The 16,871-nt window shown below is 45.5% G+C and overlaps 1 protein-coding gene across 1 annotated transcript in view; it reads left to right on the top strand.

Annotated features, from left to right (window-relative positions):
- Positions 1-16,871, top strand: part of LOC104508244 (cohesin subunit SA-2-like) — a 59,088-nt gene that overhangs the window by 41,103 nt on the left and 1,114 nt on the right. Inside the window, exons 20-31 of the mRNA XM_010149801.1 lie at positions 969-1,045; positions 2,004-2,091; positions 3,072-3,149; positions 5,077-5,166; positions 5,884-6,052; positions 7,543-7,694; positions 8,502-8,603; positions 10,208-10,362; positions 10,454-10,582; positions 14,020-14,210; positions 15,236-15,410; positions 16,401-16,494. Coding sequence (XP_010148103.1) covers positions 969-1,045; positions 2,004-2,091; positions 3,072-3,149; positions 5,077-5,166; positions 5,884-6,052; positions 7,543-7,694; positions 8,502-8,603; positions 10,208-10,362; positions 10,454-10,582; positions 14,020-14,210; positions 15,236-15,410; positions 16,401-16,494 — 1,500 coding nt within the window. The remainder of the gene's footprint in view (positions 1-968; positions 1,046-2,003; positions 2,092-3,071; positions 3,150-5,076; positions 5,167-5,883; positions 6,053-7,542; positions 7,695-8,501; positions 8,604-10,207; positions 10,363-10,453; positions 10,583-14,019; positions 14,211-15,235; positions 15,411-16,400; positions 16,495-16,871) is intronic.

Genomic DNA, 16,871 nt, shown 5'->3' with positions numbered 1-16,871 from the left:
GGGAAAGAAACCCCAAACCAGCAGATTGCATAGCTTTGAGGTCTTTGAAAGGATGACTTTCCCCTTGAAGGAGGACTGCAGAGTCTCCCTCAAAGTTTTTCATTAGTTCTAAAAAGCAGAAACAGCTGGTGGGGATATGAATAGCTTGCTGGCTGAACTGAACAACAGAAGCCTGCAGCTGATCTGATCAACCATGCCGTCACGAACAGGTGTCCTGCCATGGTATGAGAGTTAACGCTGGCAGGTTTTTATTGGGCACTGGGATATTGTAAAACGTGTCAAGCCAAAAAATCCCCTAACCTCAGATTGGGTTTATTTTGTTGGTCTTAAATAGGTATCTGTGTCAATGTGGGAGAATGTGTACTTACGAGAAACAAGATAAGTGCTAGACCAGGGATTCTTCAACTCCTTCATAGTGTGATCCCTGTCTAAATAAAGAGATTTTCTCCTGGAACCCCTCCCTTCTAATTCCTGGTTGTATATACCATCTCCCATAATCACGTAGTATACTTGTGGAAACTGCAGCAATTGCATCTATGGGAAAGTATTTAATATATTTTTAGCTATCTTTGAATGTGATCTGGCAGCTGGAAGGAAGGAGAGTCAGCACCATGTGAACAGTTAGCTTCCCAGAGATCCCTAACAACTGTGTGAGGGACCATGAATGGCCCATGAGCCGGAGCATTAGCACCTCTGTGTCAGCTTTTACTTGGATTGAGCAATACTGCAGTCTAGGGAGGCTGCTGTGGGTTTATTAATGACAGGGACGTTTCCTTATACAAAACTTGTGTGCAGTCAACGTGGTGTTTTCTTTTTACTCTAGAGGAAGACATGAGTAGTGTGATTGAAGGTGAAAGGACTGGGGAGGGCTGGAGGAGAGTAATTCAAGCCTGTGGGTTGGTTGGAAAAAGAACATAGTGCCCCACACTGACTAAATAATTTCTCTTTCCCAAACTCGCATAATTCAGGAAGAAGGATTTTGTATGGATGCAGAAGAAATTTCCCGGATGCACTTTGCCTTGAGAAGAGTAGCAGCTTTTTATAAGTGAGATGTTTATTTACACAATTTACTTTCCCATATAGTTGAGTGTCAACAGATGCAAAGTGAGAATTCTCTTGTTTGTTTGGTTTAATAAGATTTTGCACAAGAGAATGAAAAAAGTCCCTATGAGAGGTGCTGCAAGGTTGAGCTTCTTCTGAACAGAACTGTACTTTTGGGTATGGAATTCTTTTTGGACTCCTTACTGCGGTTGGAACATCAGTCCTAATCTGGCTAAGAAGTGTGTGCTACAGAGTTGGAGTGTCAGAGCGGACACAGAGATCACCTCTGTGGTGCCTCCCTCCCAGCTGGATGCTGTTGCACTGCCTTGCTGTCACCACTGTTGCTAATTCTGCAGAGGGGGTGTCGTGAATGCAGTCTTTTTTTCCCAGCAGATGTAATCTGATTTGTTTGCTTTAGTTTATGTGACCTTCTTTTCTCCAAAGATTTGTTTCTCAAAAGGTTGGTCCTCCAGGGGTGGTTCACCAAGTAAATCATCATGTGAGATGGTAGAGGGTGGGGGAATTGGGCTGCCTTCTCAGTGTGTCTTTTACCTGTGTGCTAGGGTTTTTGCAAAGAGAAGTCTAACGTTGAGTGGTGAACACTCAGGAGTGTTAGAAACACTCTTTTCAAGTGGAGTGGGGAAATTGTTCTTTAGATCTTTTTGGGCACTTAGAGAATGTGACTAGAGTATAGGTGTAGAGCTCAAGCTTCTTTTTCCTCTCCTCATGACACTGCTGTTCTGTGGTAGGAGTGGAGATGGTAAAGCTACGCACTAAAGTTTGCAGTGTCAGATACCGAAAAACTTAATTTCATTACCCTCTGTTTATGATTAATGATTAGTTGTTTAAAGTTCTTGCTGTACATCAGGTGCAGACAAAAATAGGATACATTAAACCTGTTTGGTCAGGTGAGATTTCATTTCTTGCTTGGTGTATCCTTATTGTTTATTTTTCACTTGCAGTGCCCATGATCTCACCAAGTGGAATCTGTATGACAAGACATTAAGGTTGCTAGCGTTTGAAAGGGAGCATGGGAGTTTGCCTGTTCTGGTGAGTTGTACTGTTTAATGTTGAAAGAGGTCCCATGAGTCAGGAAGATGCTGTTTCCACTTCTCAGTCTGGGAAACTGAGGCTGTCTTTGGGATAACGTTACTGGAATTGGTAAATTCATGCCATAGGTTTGTTTATTTTTGAGATTATCCAGTGCTATGGTACAGTGGTCATCTGGCATCTGGATTTGATCCTTTGCCGTGCTCAGTACTTCCCACTGATCGCATAGTCTTGCTCTCAGTATCTAAGAAATTCGTGGGACTGTGAGGAACCCATTACAGATTGTGTGTAACCAGAAATTGGAGTACTTTGGACCTGTTGCTCGCAGATCGACTCTTCGTGAAGATGGTTTCTGATTACCAGTTGTCTCAACTGCAGCCTTTTGGTTGTCTGGTTGCTTCAACTCAAACATTGACTATGCCAAGATGGAGGTGTTTCTTGGGATTACAAGGTGAAGTGCGTTAGCAGTCATGAATGTTAATCAGCCCCCATTTTAGGGAGAGAACTTGAAGCTTTTTGGAAAGGGGTGAAATTTAGCTGGTTAGAGAGAGCCTGCAGCCAGCGGGTAGAGGTGGATTCCTTTAGATGGAGCATCAGAGCACCAAGGTTTGATTAATTCTGCTCTGAATTACCCTCTGGAGGAGTCTGCCGTTCACCAAAGACTGCAGGGAAACTCTGAGAAGCTAAGCTAAAGTTAGTCCCTGCGGACACCCTTTTTAGTACACGGTTACTTTCTGTTGAGCTCATCATGACGCCAAGGATCCTGCAGAAGCAGCACCGTAGTAATGAAGTTTCTGAGGAGGCAACGTTGGCTTGTATGCAGATCTGTTAAGTTTATTTTGAGGGTCTAAATACTTTACAGTGTAGAAATGGTTGCGCAAGCAGCATGCAGAATGTCAGACTTGGGTGCTTTGTTTAGTCCTAAGCTTTTTGCTGTTGAGCCTTTCATGTAAATAAAGGACATGTGTTTTTATTTGCAGATGATCCTGCCAGCTCTCCAGTGCATGTATTTTTCTCTCCTGTGGCAACTAGCTGCAGTTTCGGAAAATTCCCCCAAGGTTGGCCACTCCACGTAATTTTGAAACCCAGAGATGTGCTTCTAGAAGTTCAAGTTGTTTTTCTGTTCTCAGATTGCCAGAAGAAAACAAGCTTTCTAAGAAGATAATTTGTGTGTTTTCTTGAGGAAACCAAATTGAGTTGAGGCATTTTCCCTCTGTCTTACCCTCTCTTTAGAAAAACCGTTTACGCTTTTTCAGTCTGCAAGAGAGTGAGTGAACAGCGGTTCACCTCTATTTTTACCGCAAACCATGTGCATCGAATTCCTGGCGCTTGATGGAGATAGGGAACTTGTTCCACTGCCCAAGAGTTTGTTGTTTTCTTGTTTTAAGCAACAAAGAATGTTCGATGAAAACTCCAGGAAGTCCTGTTGCTTTGTTTTGTTTTGATTTTCTCGTTTTACTTATATATTTGTGGCAGAAAGTTTGAGGAAAGTGGTAATTTTCTCATCAGCTGGCTACTTGCGTTCTCAACCGGTTTTATATAGTGCCGAGCTCTGGCAGGTATTCCAGAAGACAGCCTAGTGTAAGAGAGCAGGGAGGAAAACCGTTATGCTTTGGTTCACGTGCAGCTGTGTACCTGTGCGGCTCTTCTTTGTGGGGGTGCCTGACTACACTGAGTACTGCTGGTTCTGTCATCTGTCCCCTTCCCCCGGTGCTCCTGTGTGTGCAGAGCGGGACGCTGACACGGGCATGTGCTTTGTGTGAGAAATGCTAGCCTGGAGGTTACCCGTTTGGTGACTGATTCACTCTCTATTCCCGTCCCCTTCCATTCCTGTGTGGATGTCTGCATCTCTCACTGCTCTAGTATGTTCTGCCTTCCAGGCCTGACACAGTTAGCCTGACTGATAGTGGGGCAGCACAGTTTTTAATTTGGCTTCTCATACAGGAACAGATGCTGATTGGAAGCACAGTGTTACGGCCCACTCTGCCGGGCCAAATCTGGATGTTGGCAGAGAGAGACCAAGAGCAAAAAAGAACATTTCCTGGACAGCAGCTCTAGAACTGTTTCTTCCCCCCATCCCTCTCCCCCAGTAGCGTTAAGGCAATGTTTTGCCTCTCCCCCTGTGCTTCTTCTCAGCATGCCCTGGCATGGATCCCCTTTCTTATAAAGATATGGTTGCACAGCATGAAATCCAGCCCTCCTGGAAGGGTGTTCCTCTTCTGTTCACTGCTCGGGGCTCAGTGCAGTGCAACAGCTGGGACCTGGTGAAGGATCAGAAAGTCTTTTCCATGGCTGTAGGCAAATCAGATAGTCTCTCTTGCTGGATTCATCTTAACGAATAGAGGTGTCTTAAGTTTCTGAGTGCCAGAGTTAGCGTAGTTAAACTGCATTCCCCCCTTAAGTTGATAGAGGGAGAGAGAAAAGCAACACCAGAAGGCAATTCACATTGAAAATGAGGTGAGATGGATGAGTGTTTCTGACTCTACTTCCATCTCTAAAGTAGAAATCATTATCTCTGCTTTATAAGGATAAGCTGAAGTGCATTTTGCAGATCTTGTAGTTGCTTAAAGGGCTGTGTAAAGGACTACGTGCTATTAGAGCTGCCCAGTCCACGGATGGAGAAACAGAGTTTGTGACTTGCTGAACACCACTAGCCTAGCAAGTGTGACAGATGCACGTGTCCTACTAGTATTTGTCAAATATCTGCACCAGAGTCTGTGTGGAAAAAATGTATTTCTGTGGATTGACCTTTCTGTCCCAGATACTGCACCTCAAAACAAGACATGGTTTAAAAGTTGTTCATAGCTAGTTAGCTGTTGCTACTGAGGGATGTCAGCTTCTTTCAGAATGTCGTCAGCTGTGCTATCTTAAATGACTAGTATCAGCAGAAGAGAGATGCAACTGTTGTTTGTTCTGTAATTCTCTATGGAATCATAGTCCCTAACATCTTTGTCCTGACACTTTTCCTAAATATGTTTCTAGGAGACTCTTCTGGCACTAAGAAGAGAGCTGAGGCATTTCAATCAGATTTGCTTGTGCTTCCTCCACCATAAGGAAAAAGATGTAAGAGAAAAGGTTTGTGTTTCACTGTCACTTAACTGGTGTTCATGCTCAGGCCTCCTTTTAAGTGCCTGCCTTTCTCTTCATACTAGTATTTCCTTCTACTGATTTTTGCTATTTTTTTGTCTCTTAGCAGAGAAATAGCTCCTTTAAAAAAATGTTCAACTATTTATTTTGAAGAAAAATTAAAGTTATGTTAGTTAAAATGCTACAGAAGTTAGTGCTTTAATCAAGCATAGATTTGTGTCTGCATGGATCCATCTGCAGAATCAAGGCTTGAATCTGAATGACTCCATTGTCCATTTGATAATCATTGTGTTTTCTGATTCGACTGGTCGATGTACTGGTTACTATTGTTGCTTTATTAATGCCTCACTATGAGTATTACTCAAAAAATTAAAAAATGGAAGAATTGTCCCGTGATTCACATGTCAAAAGAGAGATATTCTAGCATAATAGGGCTCTTCTTCCTTCCCGTGGAAGTTTGAAAATCTTTAGGTGGTGTTCATGCATGATACTTGCATGTACTGTATCCCAAGGTGAAAGTCCTGGAAGCTTAGCTGTGGCGTTTTTACCACAGGCTGGGGCAAACAGAAACCTTGAGTTTGCGAGGAAGAAGTGGGATAGCAGCTAGATGGTGACTTGTGGGTTTTGGCGAGGATGCAAAGTGGAGTTGTCGTGAAAAGTAACATGGTCTCTAAATCCTTCTTTGGCTTTGTTTGTTTGAAACAGGCCTTCATGATACTCTGTGACTGGTTGCTGATTTTGAGTCATCAGGATTCCAATAATAATGAAGAAGCAGTCGGACTTCTAGGTTATCTTCCTAACGCATCACTTCAGGAAAAACTGCTTTTGTTTATCCAGGAACATGTTTTCGTAGAGGAAGAAGAGGAAAGCAAAGGTCAGACTTCTTCATCGCTGGAGAAACTAGTGTGTTTTGATTTGGGGAGTGTGGGGCAGATTTTGTGGAAAATAGCTGTGTACTTCGTTCTCTGCCTTTTTCAGACACATTCAGATAACAAATTGAGGCTGTTCTTGTGAAGGCTGGTTTCTTTTGGGAGTGTTTTGAAAACAGCTTGTTAGTTCATGGTGGTTTTGAGGCTGAGTTCAAGTGTTGCTCTTTGAAAAACCAAGTGTTGTTCTAGATTATTGTGTCAAGCTCTTGGCCTTCAGCTGTTCAGGTGGAGTTCTGTGTTCCGTTTTGGGCAGCACACTTATCCAGGTCACAGCTTATACGCAAGAGGGATGGGCTGACGTTGCAACGAGGGAGGGAGTAGAGCAGAATCCTTGATGGCGCAGGGGGAGGTACACAGCGGAAGAGATTGCTCAAGTAGGTTGTAGTATCCTAGTCATGGGAGTTCGTAAAGCAGGTTACGTTTCAGGTTTCATATCTTACGTATTTGAAGCCGATGAAGTTGATCGTGTTTTGGGCTGGATGGCCTGAGGTCTGTTTCAAACCCCTTTTGTATGATGCTTTCAATTTCTCGGTCCTCCTTACAGAGGATCCCTGTCAACCCATTGCAGATTCCTTCCTGAACGAGTGATTCTGTCATGCTGTGCGTGTGTGTGTGTCTCTGTGCAGCGCTGGCAGCTGCTCCCATTTTAGTTTTAACTCTCATTTGCAGGTACTTCTGATCAGTCATTTCCAGGCCCACAGTCATTCTAGAAGTAGAAACAGTCCACATCAAAATTACAGGTCAAAGACTGAAGCCTTTGGCAGTTGGTAGATTACATTCACAGCAGAATGCAGTCTGTCTCAGCTCTCCTGCCGCAGGGAGCTCTCCCCAGGCACCTTCTTAGCTGTGCTGGAAGGCTCCTTTTCCACATTATCCAGCTAGTAATTAACTCATGTTCCGGAGACTTAGCATGTTCTTAATGACATGAAATGACAGGACTTTTTTCTTTCATTCTTGCTGATAACCACTTGGAGAGTTTCACCTGAACTCTTGTTGACTGTGTATGGCAACTTTTGTAGGGTTCCTGATGAGGTCTGTGCTGGTTTTCTAGCATCTGTATTGCTCTGGGAAAAAAACAACGTAGTTGCAGTTTGTCCGGTTTTCGTGCGTTTGTGCCTTTTGTTCTGCACCCTGTTTGGTTCTGTTCTGTAGTTGTGAGCACTGTTGTACCAGAAGATTCCGAGTAGTAGAAATGCGAAAGCCCTGTGAAGATCAGAGTAGAAGACTGTGCAAATAACTGGTTTTCAGTGTCATCAGCTCTAAGCTTTGAAATGAAAATAAACCTGTTTTTTCTGATAGACCCGGGAAGGAGCGCTAGCATCTGTTGCTTAGCGTGCTGCCTGAACAGATGAGTCTGTGCTATTTGGATGAAAGTTGGTCGTTAAAACTGAGATTTCTTGACTAAAGTAGTAGAATAAAGCTTTTGTTTTCCTAGACCTGACAGAAGAGGAGGAGAGAAAGGATGAAAGTTGCAAACTTGACGACTTGCACAAAAAGCGGAGTCTTCTTGCAGCATATTGCAAGTTAATAGTGTATAACGTGGTAGAGATGGCTGGGGCAGCTGAGATCTACAAGTATTACGTGAAGGTAATGTTTCAGATAAGGTTGCTTGCCCTATCGGTGCATTTTAGTTCCTGAAAGTGACTCTGGTGTCTGTGGAAGATGCGGGGTTAATACTCTTGTGGCTCAGAATCTTTGTATTGTCACAAAAGGGCTATAAAATCACTTAAGAGCTGGACAAATCTCTCCTCTCCGCAGACAAAGTAACTGAAAATTGAGTAGAGGGTACGTCTGCCTGAATATCTGCTCCTCAGCTTCTCCTGAAAGGTTGTTGCAGAGAGGCAGTCTGTGGCTGGTTTTAACTGCAGAGGTGCTGACATCGAAGCGGTCAGCTTCCTGCACACAGCTCACACAGTCCATATGCAGATGGCCTAGATTTCACACAGGTCCCGGTGCTTAGACAATTGGTAGAGCTGCAGCCCCTCTGAAGTGGGTTTCAGGAGGGCCAAGAACAGCACAGAGCGGGACTTGCCTTGAGTCAGCCAACAGGATTTTGGAATTACCTGAATATGTATCTTAGTCTTCACTTCATTGGGCCCAAGGCCAGCATTGATTAAATACGGAAAACTCTCTCTCCTGAAGAGGTTTTGTTCTTTTGTTACAATAGATGTGTAACAATTTCAGTGTAACTTTAATCCTCTTACAGGAACATACCATTGCTTTACATAGGAAATAATGCAAAAGGTCCAGTTTTCATCTTTTAGCTTGGGTGTTCTGATATTGGGAGTGTTCTACGAACTTCTTGTGTGACATGAGCACGCTTATGTGCTTTGTGTACTCCCAGTGCTAAAGAAGGGGAATGATAATTCTCACTTGTTTTGTTGCTCTCAACAGACCTACAATGACTTTGGGGACATAATTAAAGAAACATTAAGCAGGACGAGGCACAATAACAAAATTCAGAGTGCGAAGACACTGATTCTCTGTCTGCAGCAGGTAAGTTAAGATTGAAGCAAAGAAGATCTTATGACAGGGGCATTCATCCTGGAGTTTTTACCAACCTGGCCATAACTATTCCAGTTCATTAAAATCCTGGTGGAAGAAATCGTTTCCTTGCCTGTGCTTTCTGTGTGTATGTTGGTTTTGCAGATCAGAATTAAAACTCCTTCCCAAGCATTAAATCTGTTTTAAAATGTAATTTTGGGCATGATTTTTTTGTCTTGTTTTTAATCTTCAAGTGTGTTAGGACTGATGTGAGATTACCGAGTGTTTCTTGGGACACGGTAGGTGCCTCTTAACCTTAACAAAGCTTAAGGATATTAGTCAGTGTTTTATGGTCTGCCCCAATTTCTGCTGAATTTGAGGAACCACACGTGTGTCTGACCAGCTCCAATCCCCAGTATTTCCACTATCTTTTTCTGTAAGGAGGCAGGGTGCAGCTCTGCTGAAGGGCCTCAGTTGCTGGGGCTTGCAGCTGCTGGCTGCTGAGGCCGGTTAGCTATTTTAGCAGCTGCTTTTGCCGGCTCTGCCCCTGACCAGAGCTGCTTCTGGCTTGGAGTCGTGCTCTAAGCCACAGAGCGGGCTCCTCACTGGGGGGTGCTGATACATGAGCGTCGCTTATTTCACAGACATTGCCAGGGGCTTAGATCTGTGAACTAGCCTCTGAAATCTGAGCTTAGAAGGGGCTAAAGCAGCATTTGGCTACATCTATTCTGCTGACATAGTCAGGACTTTGTGTTTAGGTATCACATAGACAACAGGCCCTTTTTGGCCTTTGCTTGACCTTGAGAGATAACAGGTTGAAGGGAACAAGCTACCTCCATATTCTGTTAGGGAACAAACCCAAAACAGGTAATTTGGCTTGAGACTTGCTTTTGACCCAGTCTCACTCTCAGAAATTGGACTGTGCTGCTGCCAAACATGCTGCTTTATAGCTGGATTCTGATAATCTGAAATCCTCTCAGGCCAATTACACCTCTTGAGCTTGATTCAGAATTCCCAACAGGAGATGGGGTCAATGGGGGCATCATCTCCGGCAATCAGTTCTCTGTGTACGGACACCACGCTCTCTCTCTTTCTTTCTCCCTGTCTTTCTCCTTGTCTTTTTACAAGGGCCTGTAGTGACCCTGAGTATATAACAGTATTGGAGCATGAGCTCTGACCTCAAACAACAAAGATGCAGCAGTAGGTCTCTATACATGGGACCAGAGAAGCTGTGGATGCCCCATTCCTGGAAGTGTTCGAGGCCAGGCTGGAGGAAGCTTTGAGCAACCGGGTCTAGTGGAAGGTGTCCCTGCCCATGGCAGGGGGGTTGGTACTAGATGGTCTTTAAGGTCCCTTCCAACCCAAACCCTTCTGTGAATCTGTGGTTCTATGATTTTTATTTTGTGCCTGTGTGTTAAGCACAGCAGCGTCCCTTGCGTCGGTTCCTTGCCATTGTTCCAGTCGGGTGCTTCTGAAGTACATAACTTACCCGCTTTTTCGCAAGGCTTCTGCCTGTGCAAGCTACCTGTTGCTTGCTGAGCGTGTCTGTCTGTCCTCCTGGTGCTCTGCTTGCCTGTAGGATTACGTATCGTTGCTTATCTGAACTTCTTTTGCAGCTGTTTCAGACGCATGCAGAAAGCCAGGAGGGCAGCAGCCGTTTGGACTTCTCCTGCACTTCCTTCACAAATATGAAAGAACTCGCTCGTCGCTTTTCACTAACGTTTGGCTGGGACCAGGTGAAATCTAGAGAATCTGTAGCTATGATACACAAGTATGTGCCACATGACATCGCTTTGTCCACCGTCCTTGCCTTTGTCTGTCATCTGTTTCATTACTCTGCTCTCTGTTTTTATATCCAACAGGGAAGGGATTGAATTTGCTTTTCAAGGAGCTATGGGAGTAGATGGAAAATGCTTGCCTCCTAACTTGAGCTTTCTGATAATCATCAGTGAGTTTTCCAGCAAGCTGCTAAAGCCTGACAAACGACTAGTGTAAGTTAAGTTCTTGTACAGTCATGCACAGCTTGTGTTTTGTGTGTCCCTGCACGTGCGACGCTTGACCTTTGGTGTTGCAGAAGCTGCTCAAGGGCTTTTCAGAGAACTTTTGAAATTTCCCTGGGGCTGTTAGTTTGAGAGACACTTGTTGGATTTCCTTGTAGTAGTTATTTCAGACTGTATGTGCCGTATGCCTTCTGGGTCTTGTTTTAGGCCGAGTTGTGGCCACATGTGGCAATTCTTCTGAGGGAAAGACAGTGTTAACTTGGTGGAAGAGATTTGCAACTTGACTGGCTAGGGGACTGCCAGGGATGCTTTTTGGAACAGAGAACTAAGACAGAAGAGATTGAGGAGGAGGTAATGCCTGCATCCTTATTTTGTAATGGTCTAATTCCATCTCTTCAGGACTGAATTACCTGAGTTTCGTGGAATGTATTTGCAATAAAAGCATAGATGATACTATTCATAGTGGCGATATTTAAATTCAGTAATGTACTATTCGCAGGGGAATACACCCTGATCCAGTTGGGCCCCTGGGTTTTACCATGGTTTAAATATTTACACTGAACAATACAAGAAAGACAGCCTTGTTTTGGCGTCTGAACAGAGAGAGGCATGGTTATGTCTCTTCCTGCCTGCTTCACCTGCCTCGACTCCAGTCATTTTTGGGAAGACAGTGATGTTCTTTCTCTCTGACCTTCCTTCTATTTGCTGCTTATTTTGGGTCTGGATCTCTGCACTTCAGTCTTCTGTTTACAGATACTGAAAAAAATGTTGCAAAACTGTTAACAGCTATTTTCATTTTCCTGAGAGCGTAAATGGGGACGTGGGAATGTAAGATGAAACATTACGGCACATCTGCCTTTTTGAATTTCTGAGCAAATCACTGCAGTACCTGAAAGGAAAAGTTACCTATTGGAGACGAAGTCAGCAGAAATGAATAAAAAACCCCAAAGAACCAACAACTACATCTTGCTGAGCTTTGTGTAACTTGTTTGCTCCTGTGCCACTTAGTCTTAAATTAGAGGTTAACTTCCACAGGGATCATCAACCAGTTTTTATATAACAGGGCTCAGGAGCGGTAAAATGCCTACTTTTATGTTACTCTACGTGGCAAATACAATTTATTAACAATTGCCAGTGACCCAGACAAAATATTTAGGGATTCAAACCAAAAATGCAAAGTACGGAAGGAAAATATTTGACATAGAGTGATTACAACCCCTGGTAAATCTAAAGCGGATAAGTTAGGGGTAGTGATAACTTCCCGTTCTGTTCTTGCTTTTTTTTGTCAGAGAGAACCTTTGTGTGTGACTAGAATTGGTTTTGTACAGTTTCTGTACAACCCTGTCCGTGTTGCCTGGATTTTAAAGAGCTGTTCCCATCTGTGTGGTGACACTTGTGCAGTAAGTCGGTGTCTGTTAATCCATTCCTGAAAAACCTCGTCATCTCATTTACCTCCAAGAAGCGATTTTTAGTTAAACGAGGAGAACATTTCATCATTAACGTGGGCAGATCTGAAGCTAAATCCTGATGATTTTTTTTCCTAGGGCTATATTTAACTACTTGACCAGTGGACATATTCCAGAAGCATATTCCTGAATGTATTAGATACATTCAGGTAGGTTTATTCATCGAAAACTTTTGTGGGAAATACAGAACCTAGCAGGGAATGGTCTTTGGCTTCAGTTCTTACTGCTTTGGACCCTCCCACTGCTGCTGGAAACAAATGGGAAACAATAAAATTCACAAGGGGGGGAAATGGCAATTTTATCCACAACTACCTACAGTCCGTGTTTCTAGAGTAACAGTTTCTATTCTGGGAGGCCTAAAATGCCTTGCAGGGGCTGGAGATTATATTTCCTCTTAGAAATATTTAGGTTTAGCTCCATCATAAATTACTGGATGGAATGTTTTAGGTCAACATGAACTTTCAGAAACAAACATCTGGTTATTTTCATTTTTATTATTAATCACAGGATTGATGTCCAGGTCTGCATGCTAACATGTGTGAATGTACCTGTAACAGAGGAGATACAGAATGTGGGCGTTTGTTAGGAGGGAGAGTATTTCAACACCATCAAAGTCTGTGGGTTTTAACCTCCTCCCCTGTAATTGCCCAAGGTCGTAGCAGTAAAATATCTGACTTGTCAATTGCTCTGTGCCTCAGAACGCACATGAGAGGTGAGTTATTGAATAACAAGCAGCGCGAAGGGCCCGATTCCCAGATCAGCAGGCGGCTTTCCGTTGACATTGATAGCAGTTGGATTAGGCCCTGAAACAGTAGTTACAATAAGTGCTTGTTCGAAACCAACAAATTCCATTACCAGGGTTTCTTGATCCCTGGGGTCCGTGACTCTACTTGTTTCAGAGTTGGCGCTTCCCCTCACCTCCTCCCAGCACCCGTTTTCTTGTTTTGCAGAGCAAACAAAATGTCTGATATTTTCCAGGCCACGGTCCGAATCGGAGAAAGAATAACGCACCCCCTCCGGCTGGCATTAAAACCGTTGCTCCTGATGTTTGCCGAGGTGGGGTCTGTTCTAACAGCACTGGGCTGACGTTGAAGTGAGGAGCTGTAGCAGAAATGCAGGGCATGTCCAGCGTCTAACCCGGAGTCGGGCGCGGGTTTGCCTTTCTGATTGTTACGAAGCAGGAGGGGATCCATAAGACCTTGTCAGAGGTGTCCTGCTTCTCACGAAGAATGTTGGAAGGAGACCTCTCCGCTCCAGAAAAGTTGATAGCTTCACCGGGATTCAGGGAGGCCCCGTGTCAAGTCTCTGGATTGAGCCAGGCAGAACAGGGATTGGAGCCAACGTATCCCACATCCCATGTCTTGTCATAACTGCAGAGCTGTTAGCTGCCTCTTGCAGGCTCTTGACGTTTTACCGGGAGCCTGAGAGAACTGGATGGAGTTTGAGGTGATACTAAAGAAAAGTGTGTTTATTGGTGGTTCTTTTTTAAAAACTGTGACAGGACAGGCGCTCATGGCGTAAACACCCCGTTTCCCAACCGGCTGTGCTATTGTGTCACAAGGAGCACCTCTCCCCTGGGATCTCCTTTACGTTGCCGTCCATGCAGGCCGGGCCACCAGGCAGGAGAAGGAAGGGTTCCGCTCCTGCCAGCAGCGGTGGCACGTGTCCTGCACGGGAAGTTCTTCCTAGAGACTGATGTCACGCTGTATGTAATTCCTGTGGGTTTAGGGTTGTTTCTAATGCTAAAATTAAAGGGCTCTTCAGCTTTGAAGGCATTTGCATTTTAATTATACAGATTATTTCGGAGATGTCGGATGTTTCTGAAAGAGGGATGCCCTTTTGTTTTCTTTAACCCTTCTGTCTGCACCTTTGGAGAGGAAAATGCCTTCCTGGCAGTGCCTTCCTGGGGTATTGAGGGGAAAGCTGCTGAGTTTTCTCATGCTGGCGGTCGGTTTTCTCCAGGTACGCTTACTTACAGAGGTACGTGGCAGAACCACTGCCTTGCAGAGGAGACGAGTGGCAGCCGTTGGTCTGGTACAGAAACTCCTTACTGGAAAATGAAGATGAGGAGACCTCTGTCCTCGGCAGCCTGGGAGAGTGGTCCCCTGTGGGCACATCGAAGACGTCTTCTTTCAAAAGAAAATTGTCTAACGGTACGAAACCTCCCCTCTTCCGGATCAGCTGTATTTGCTTTGGCCCAGCCAAAGCGCACTTCACGCTGTGCATCAGCAGTTCCACGGTGCCTTGGATGCTGTGGGCTTTGCCGCCTGAACTGTGGTTTTTGCCTTCCGCTGCGGTGGTGTTAACGGGCTCCTCTCCATGTAGCGACAGTAAGGTTGGTCTGGAGACGCGGGGCGAGCCGAGTTCAGGTGGTCTTCACTTCTGCTCTGGCATTTGTCTCTGCCACTGGGACTTGGTTCGTTGCTTTCAACGGTCGCGTTAAGGGCGTCGTTGCTGTCAGCCCGGTAGATAATTGAGACAGGAGAGGTATTTCCAGAAGTTAGTTCAGATCTTCAGCCCAGGTGATCCGGGGCAAATCTTATTCAAATTAACTCTGTCCTGACCAAAACCAGCACATGGGGTCTTTCTCTCTGTTGAAGTCCTAGGGAGCCTGTAAGGTTATACTCTAACTTAGAGAGTTACAGTTAGGTGGGCTGCATCCAGGCCTTAGCAGATCTCGGACTTACAGTCCGTAACGAGGAATTCACTGTGTGGATATGGTGGGACTTAAGCGCCTTAAAGCCGTGATGAAAACAATTGCCGGCAGAAATGGTACGTGCTACAAACATGTGCACTTGCATGTGGAGGAAAGGGAGTTTTTCCAGAGCCTCCTTTAGTTTCTCCCTCATCCTTTCTCAGAAATGTTTTTTGCAGTGACCTGACTTCAGAAAGCTTGTTCCTTTGTGTCCCAAGGGCCTTCCTTTCTTGAGGGTTACACAGACTCCAGCAGTATGGATGGCACTTACGGACCGGGACCGAGATCATAAATCTAGGTTGCAAAAATGACCAGTGCCAAATTAGATTGGTTTTTTTCATTCAATAAATGAATGCTTCGCTCCAAATCTCTCTCTGAGCTGGATTCTGCTGCTGCACTGCTGCGGGGAACGCTCTGGACATGTCCATCTCAAGACCTCTGAGGCTGGGGCTAACCAATGAGTCTGTTCCCTGTCTGTTCCAGGGTCTTTGCCTCTAACCAGCCACGCTGAGGCAGCAAGCAGCACTCCAGACCTGCAGCATGCTTCCCAGCTGGCCTCGGCAACAGGGAAAAGCAGGAAGAGGCTAAAGTCTCGAGAGACGCCCTTGCAAGGATGTTTGCCATTCCTTTGTCCAGGAGAGCTGCGGAGAAGGGACTGGTGAGAGTTTTATGTCCTACGAGCTCCTTCACTTGTCCTGGTATTGACAGCTGGGGTCTCTCTATCCACCTCTGCTCCTGATTTTTGTAATACTTCCATGGGCAAAGCCCCTCCTGCCTTTCTTACAGCTGTGTCCCAAGGACGGGTTGTTTGTGTTTCCTCAGTCCCATATCTGTATTTGCTGCTTTAGCCTGATTGTCCCTCCGGGTCCCAGGGCTTCTCTGCCTTCTGGGACTAATACCAAGTGTGCAAAGGCAAAGACAAGGAAGGAGGAGGGTTCCCTGTCCCAGGCCTCCTGTCTCTGCCCCTGACCAGAGGGCTGCGGTGTTGGTTACGCCAGGGCTGTTTGCTGCATATGCACGACGAGTGTTTTCTGCCCTCTGGAAGTGGGAGAGGATTCTCGTCTCTGCAGACCTGCCGTGACCTACCACGTCACTGCTGGCTTCGAGAGGGGCACGTCTGCCTGCAGCATGCGCGCGCCTCCCGCTGCAACCCCACAGAGCTCGCATACAGGGGAGGGGTTGCAGAAATGCGGAGTCTGGAGGCTACTTTTGCCCCAAAAGTGCTCTGTTGGGGTATTTTCCGTTGATACTGTTCATTTGTTGGGGTGGTAGGTGCCATTTCCCGTGTTGGTAGGTTAAAAGATGAAACGCAGATCCCAGAAAGCTGCATGCTTTTCCAGGCTTTGGGACACTCATGGAATGGACCTGGTGAACACGAGTAAGATAGAACAGAAATGTATTAAACACGAAGGTAGCCCCCCGTTTTAAGGAATGTTTTGGTTTTGAACTGCTCTATGGGAAATTCTGCAGAGCATAACCTCTTTCATAGCTGGGAAATACTGGGCCAGAACCTTTGGGCTACCTTAGGTGGGTGTCTGGGCAGCAGCCCCTAAGGTGCGAGCTGCTCTGCCTTAGGCACTCTGCTGCAACGTGCAAACCGCCGTGGCGGAGTTTCTCGAGACTCAGCTTTTGTTTCTCCCCCCCTCAGCAAAGGAGAAGTTAAGACAGAAGGTGTCTCAGAGGAGGGTCAAGCAGAAGACTCAGTCGAAGACGTTGATGTCGATGTGGTTGGTGCAGAGCAGGTAATTCCGGCCGGGGTTTTCCAGCACTGAGAACAGCTGTAGGTGAGGTGGGTGAATGCGAGTTCAGAATCTCCTGAGCACCCGTCTGGCAGCAAAGGGGCTGCTCCTTCGTGGCCCCTCTCAGGCTGAGAAAAGAGGCTTTCCCCTCTTCCCTTTCCAGCTGCAGCGGCAGTCTCCTTCAGCTTGAGCTGCGTTTTTACAGCAATTCCAGCTGTAGCACCTAGCCTTAGGTACACCAGACACCAGCTAGGATGCATTAAGGGGAGGATCCAGCTTCCTTTGTTCCCATACTGTGAAGTCTCTTGATTAAGAACCACTTGCGTTACTGACACACGGCCGGCTTCGGAAACGGTGCGGGCGTGGCGCTCTTTAGATCG

This window comes from Eurypyga helias, unplaced genomic scaffold (assembly GCF_000690775.1).
Source record: "Eurypyga helias isolate BGI_N326 unplaced genomic scaffold, ASM69077v1 scaffold12214, whole genome shotgun sequence".
Taxonomy (NCBI): Eukaryota; Metazoa; Chordata; class Aves; order Eurypygiformes; family Eurypygidae; genus Eurypyga; species Eurypyga helias.
Note: the sequence above shows the minus strand (reverse complement) of the source record. Positions and strands in the feature narration are given on the sequence as shown.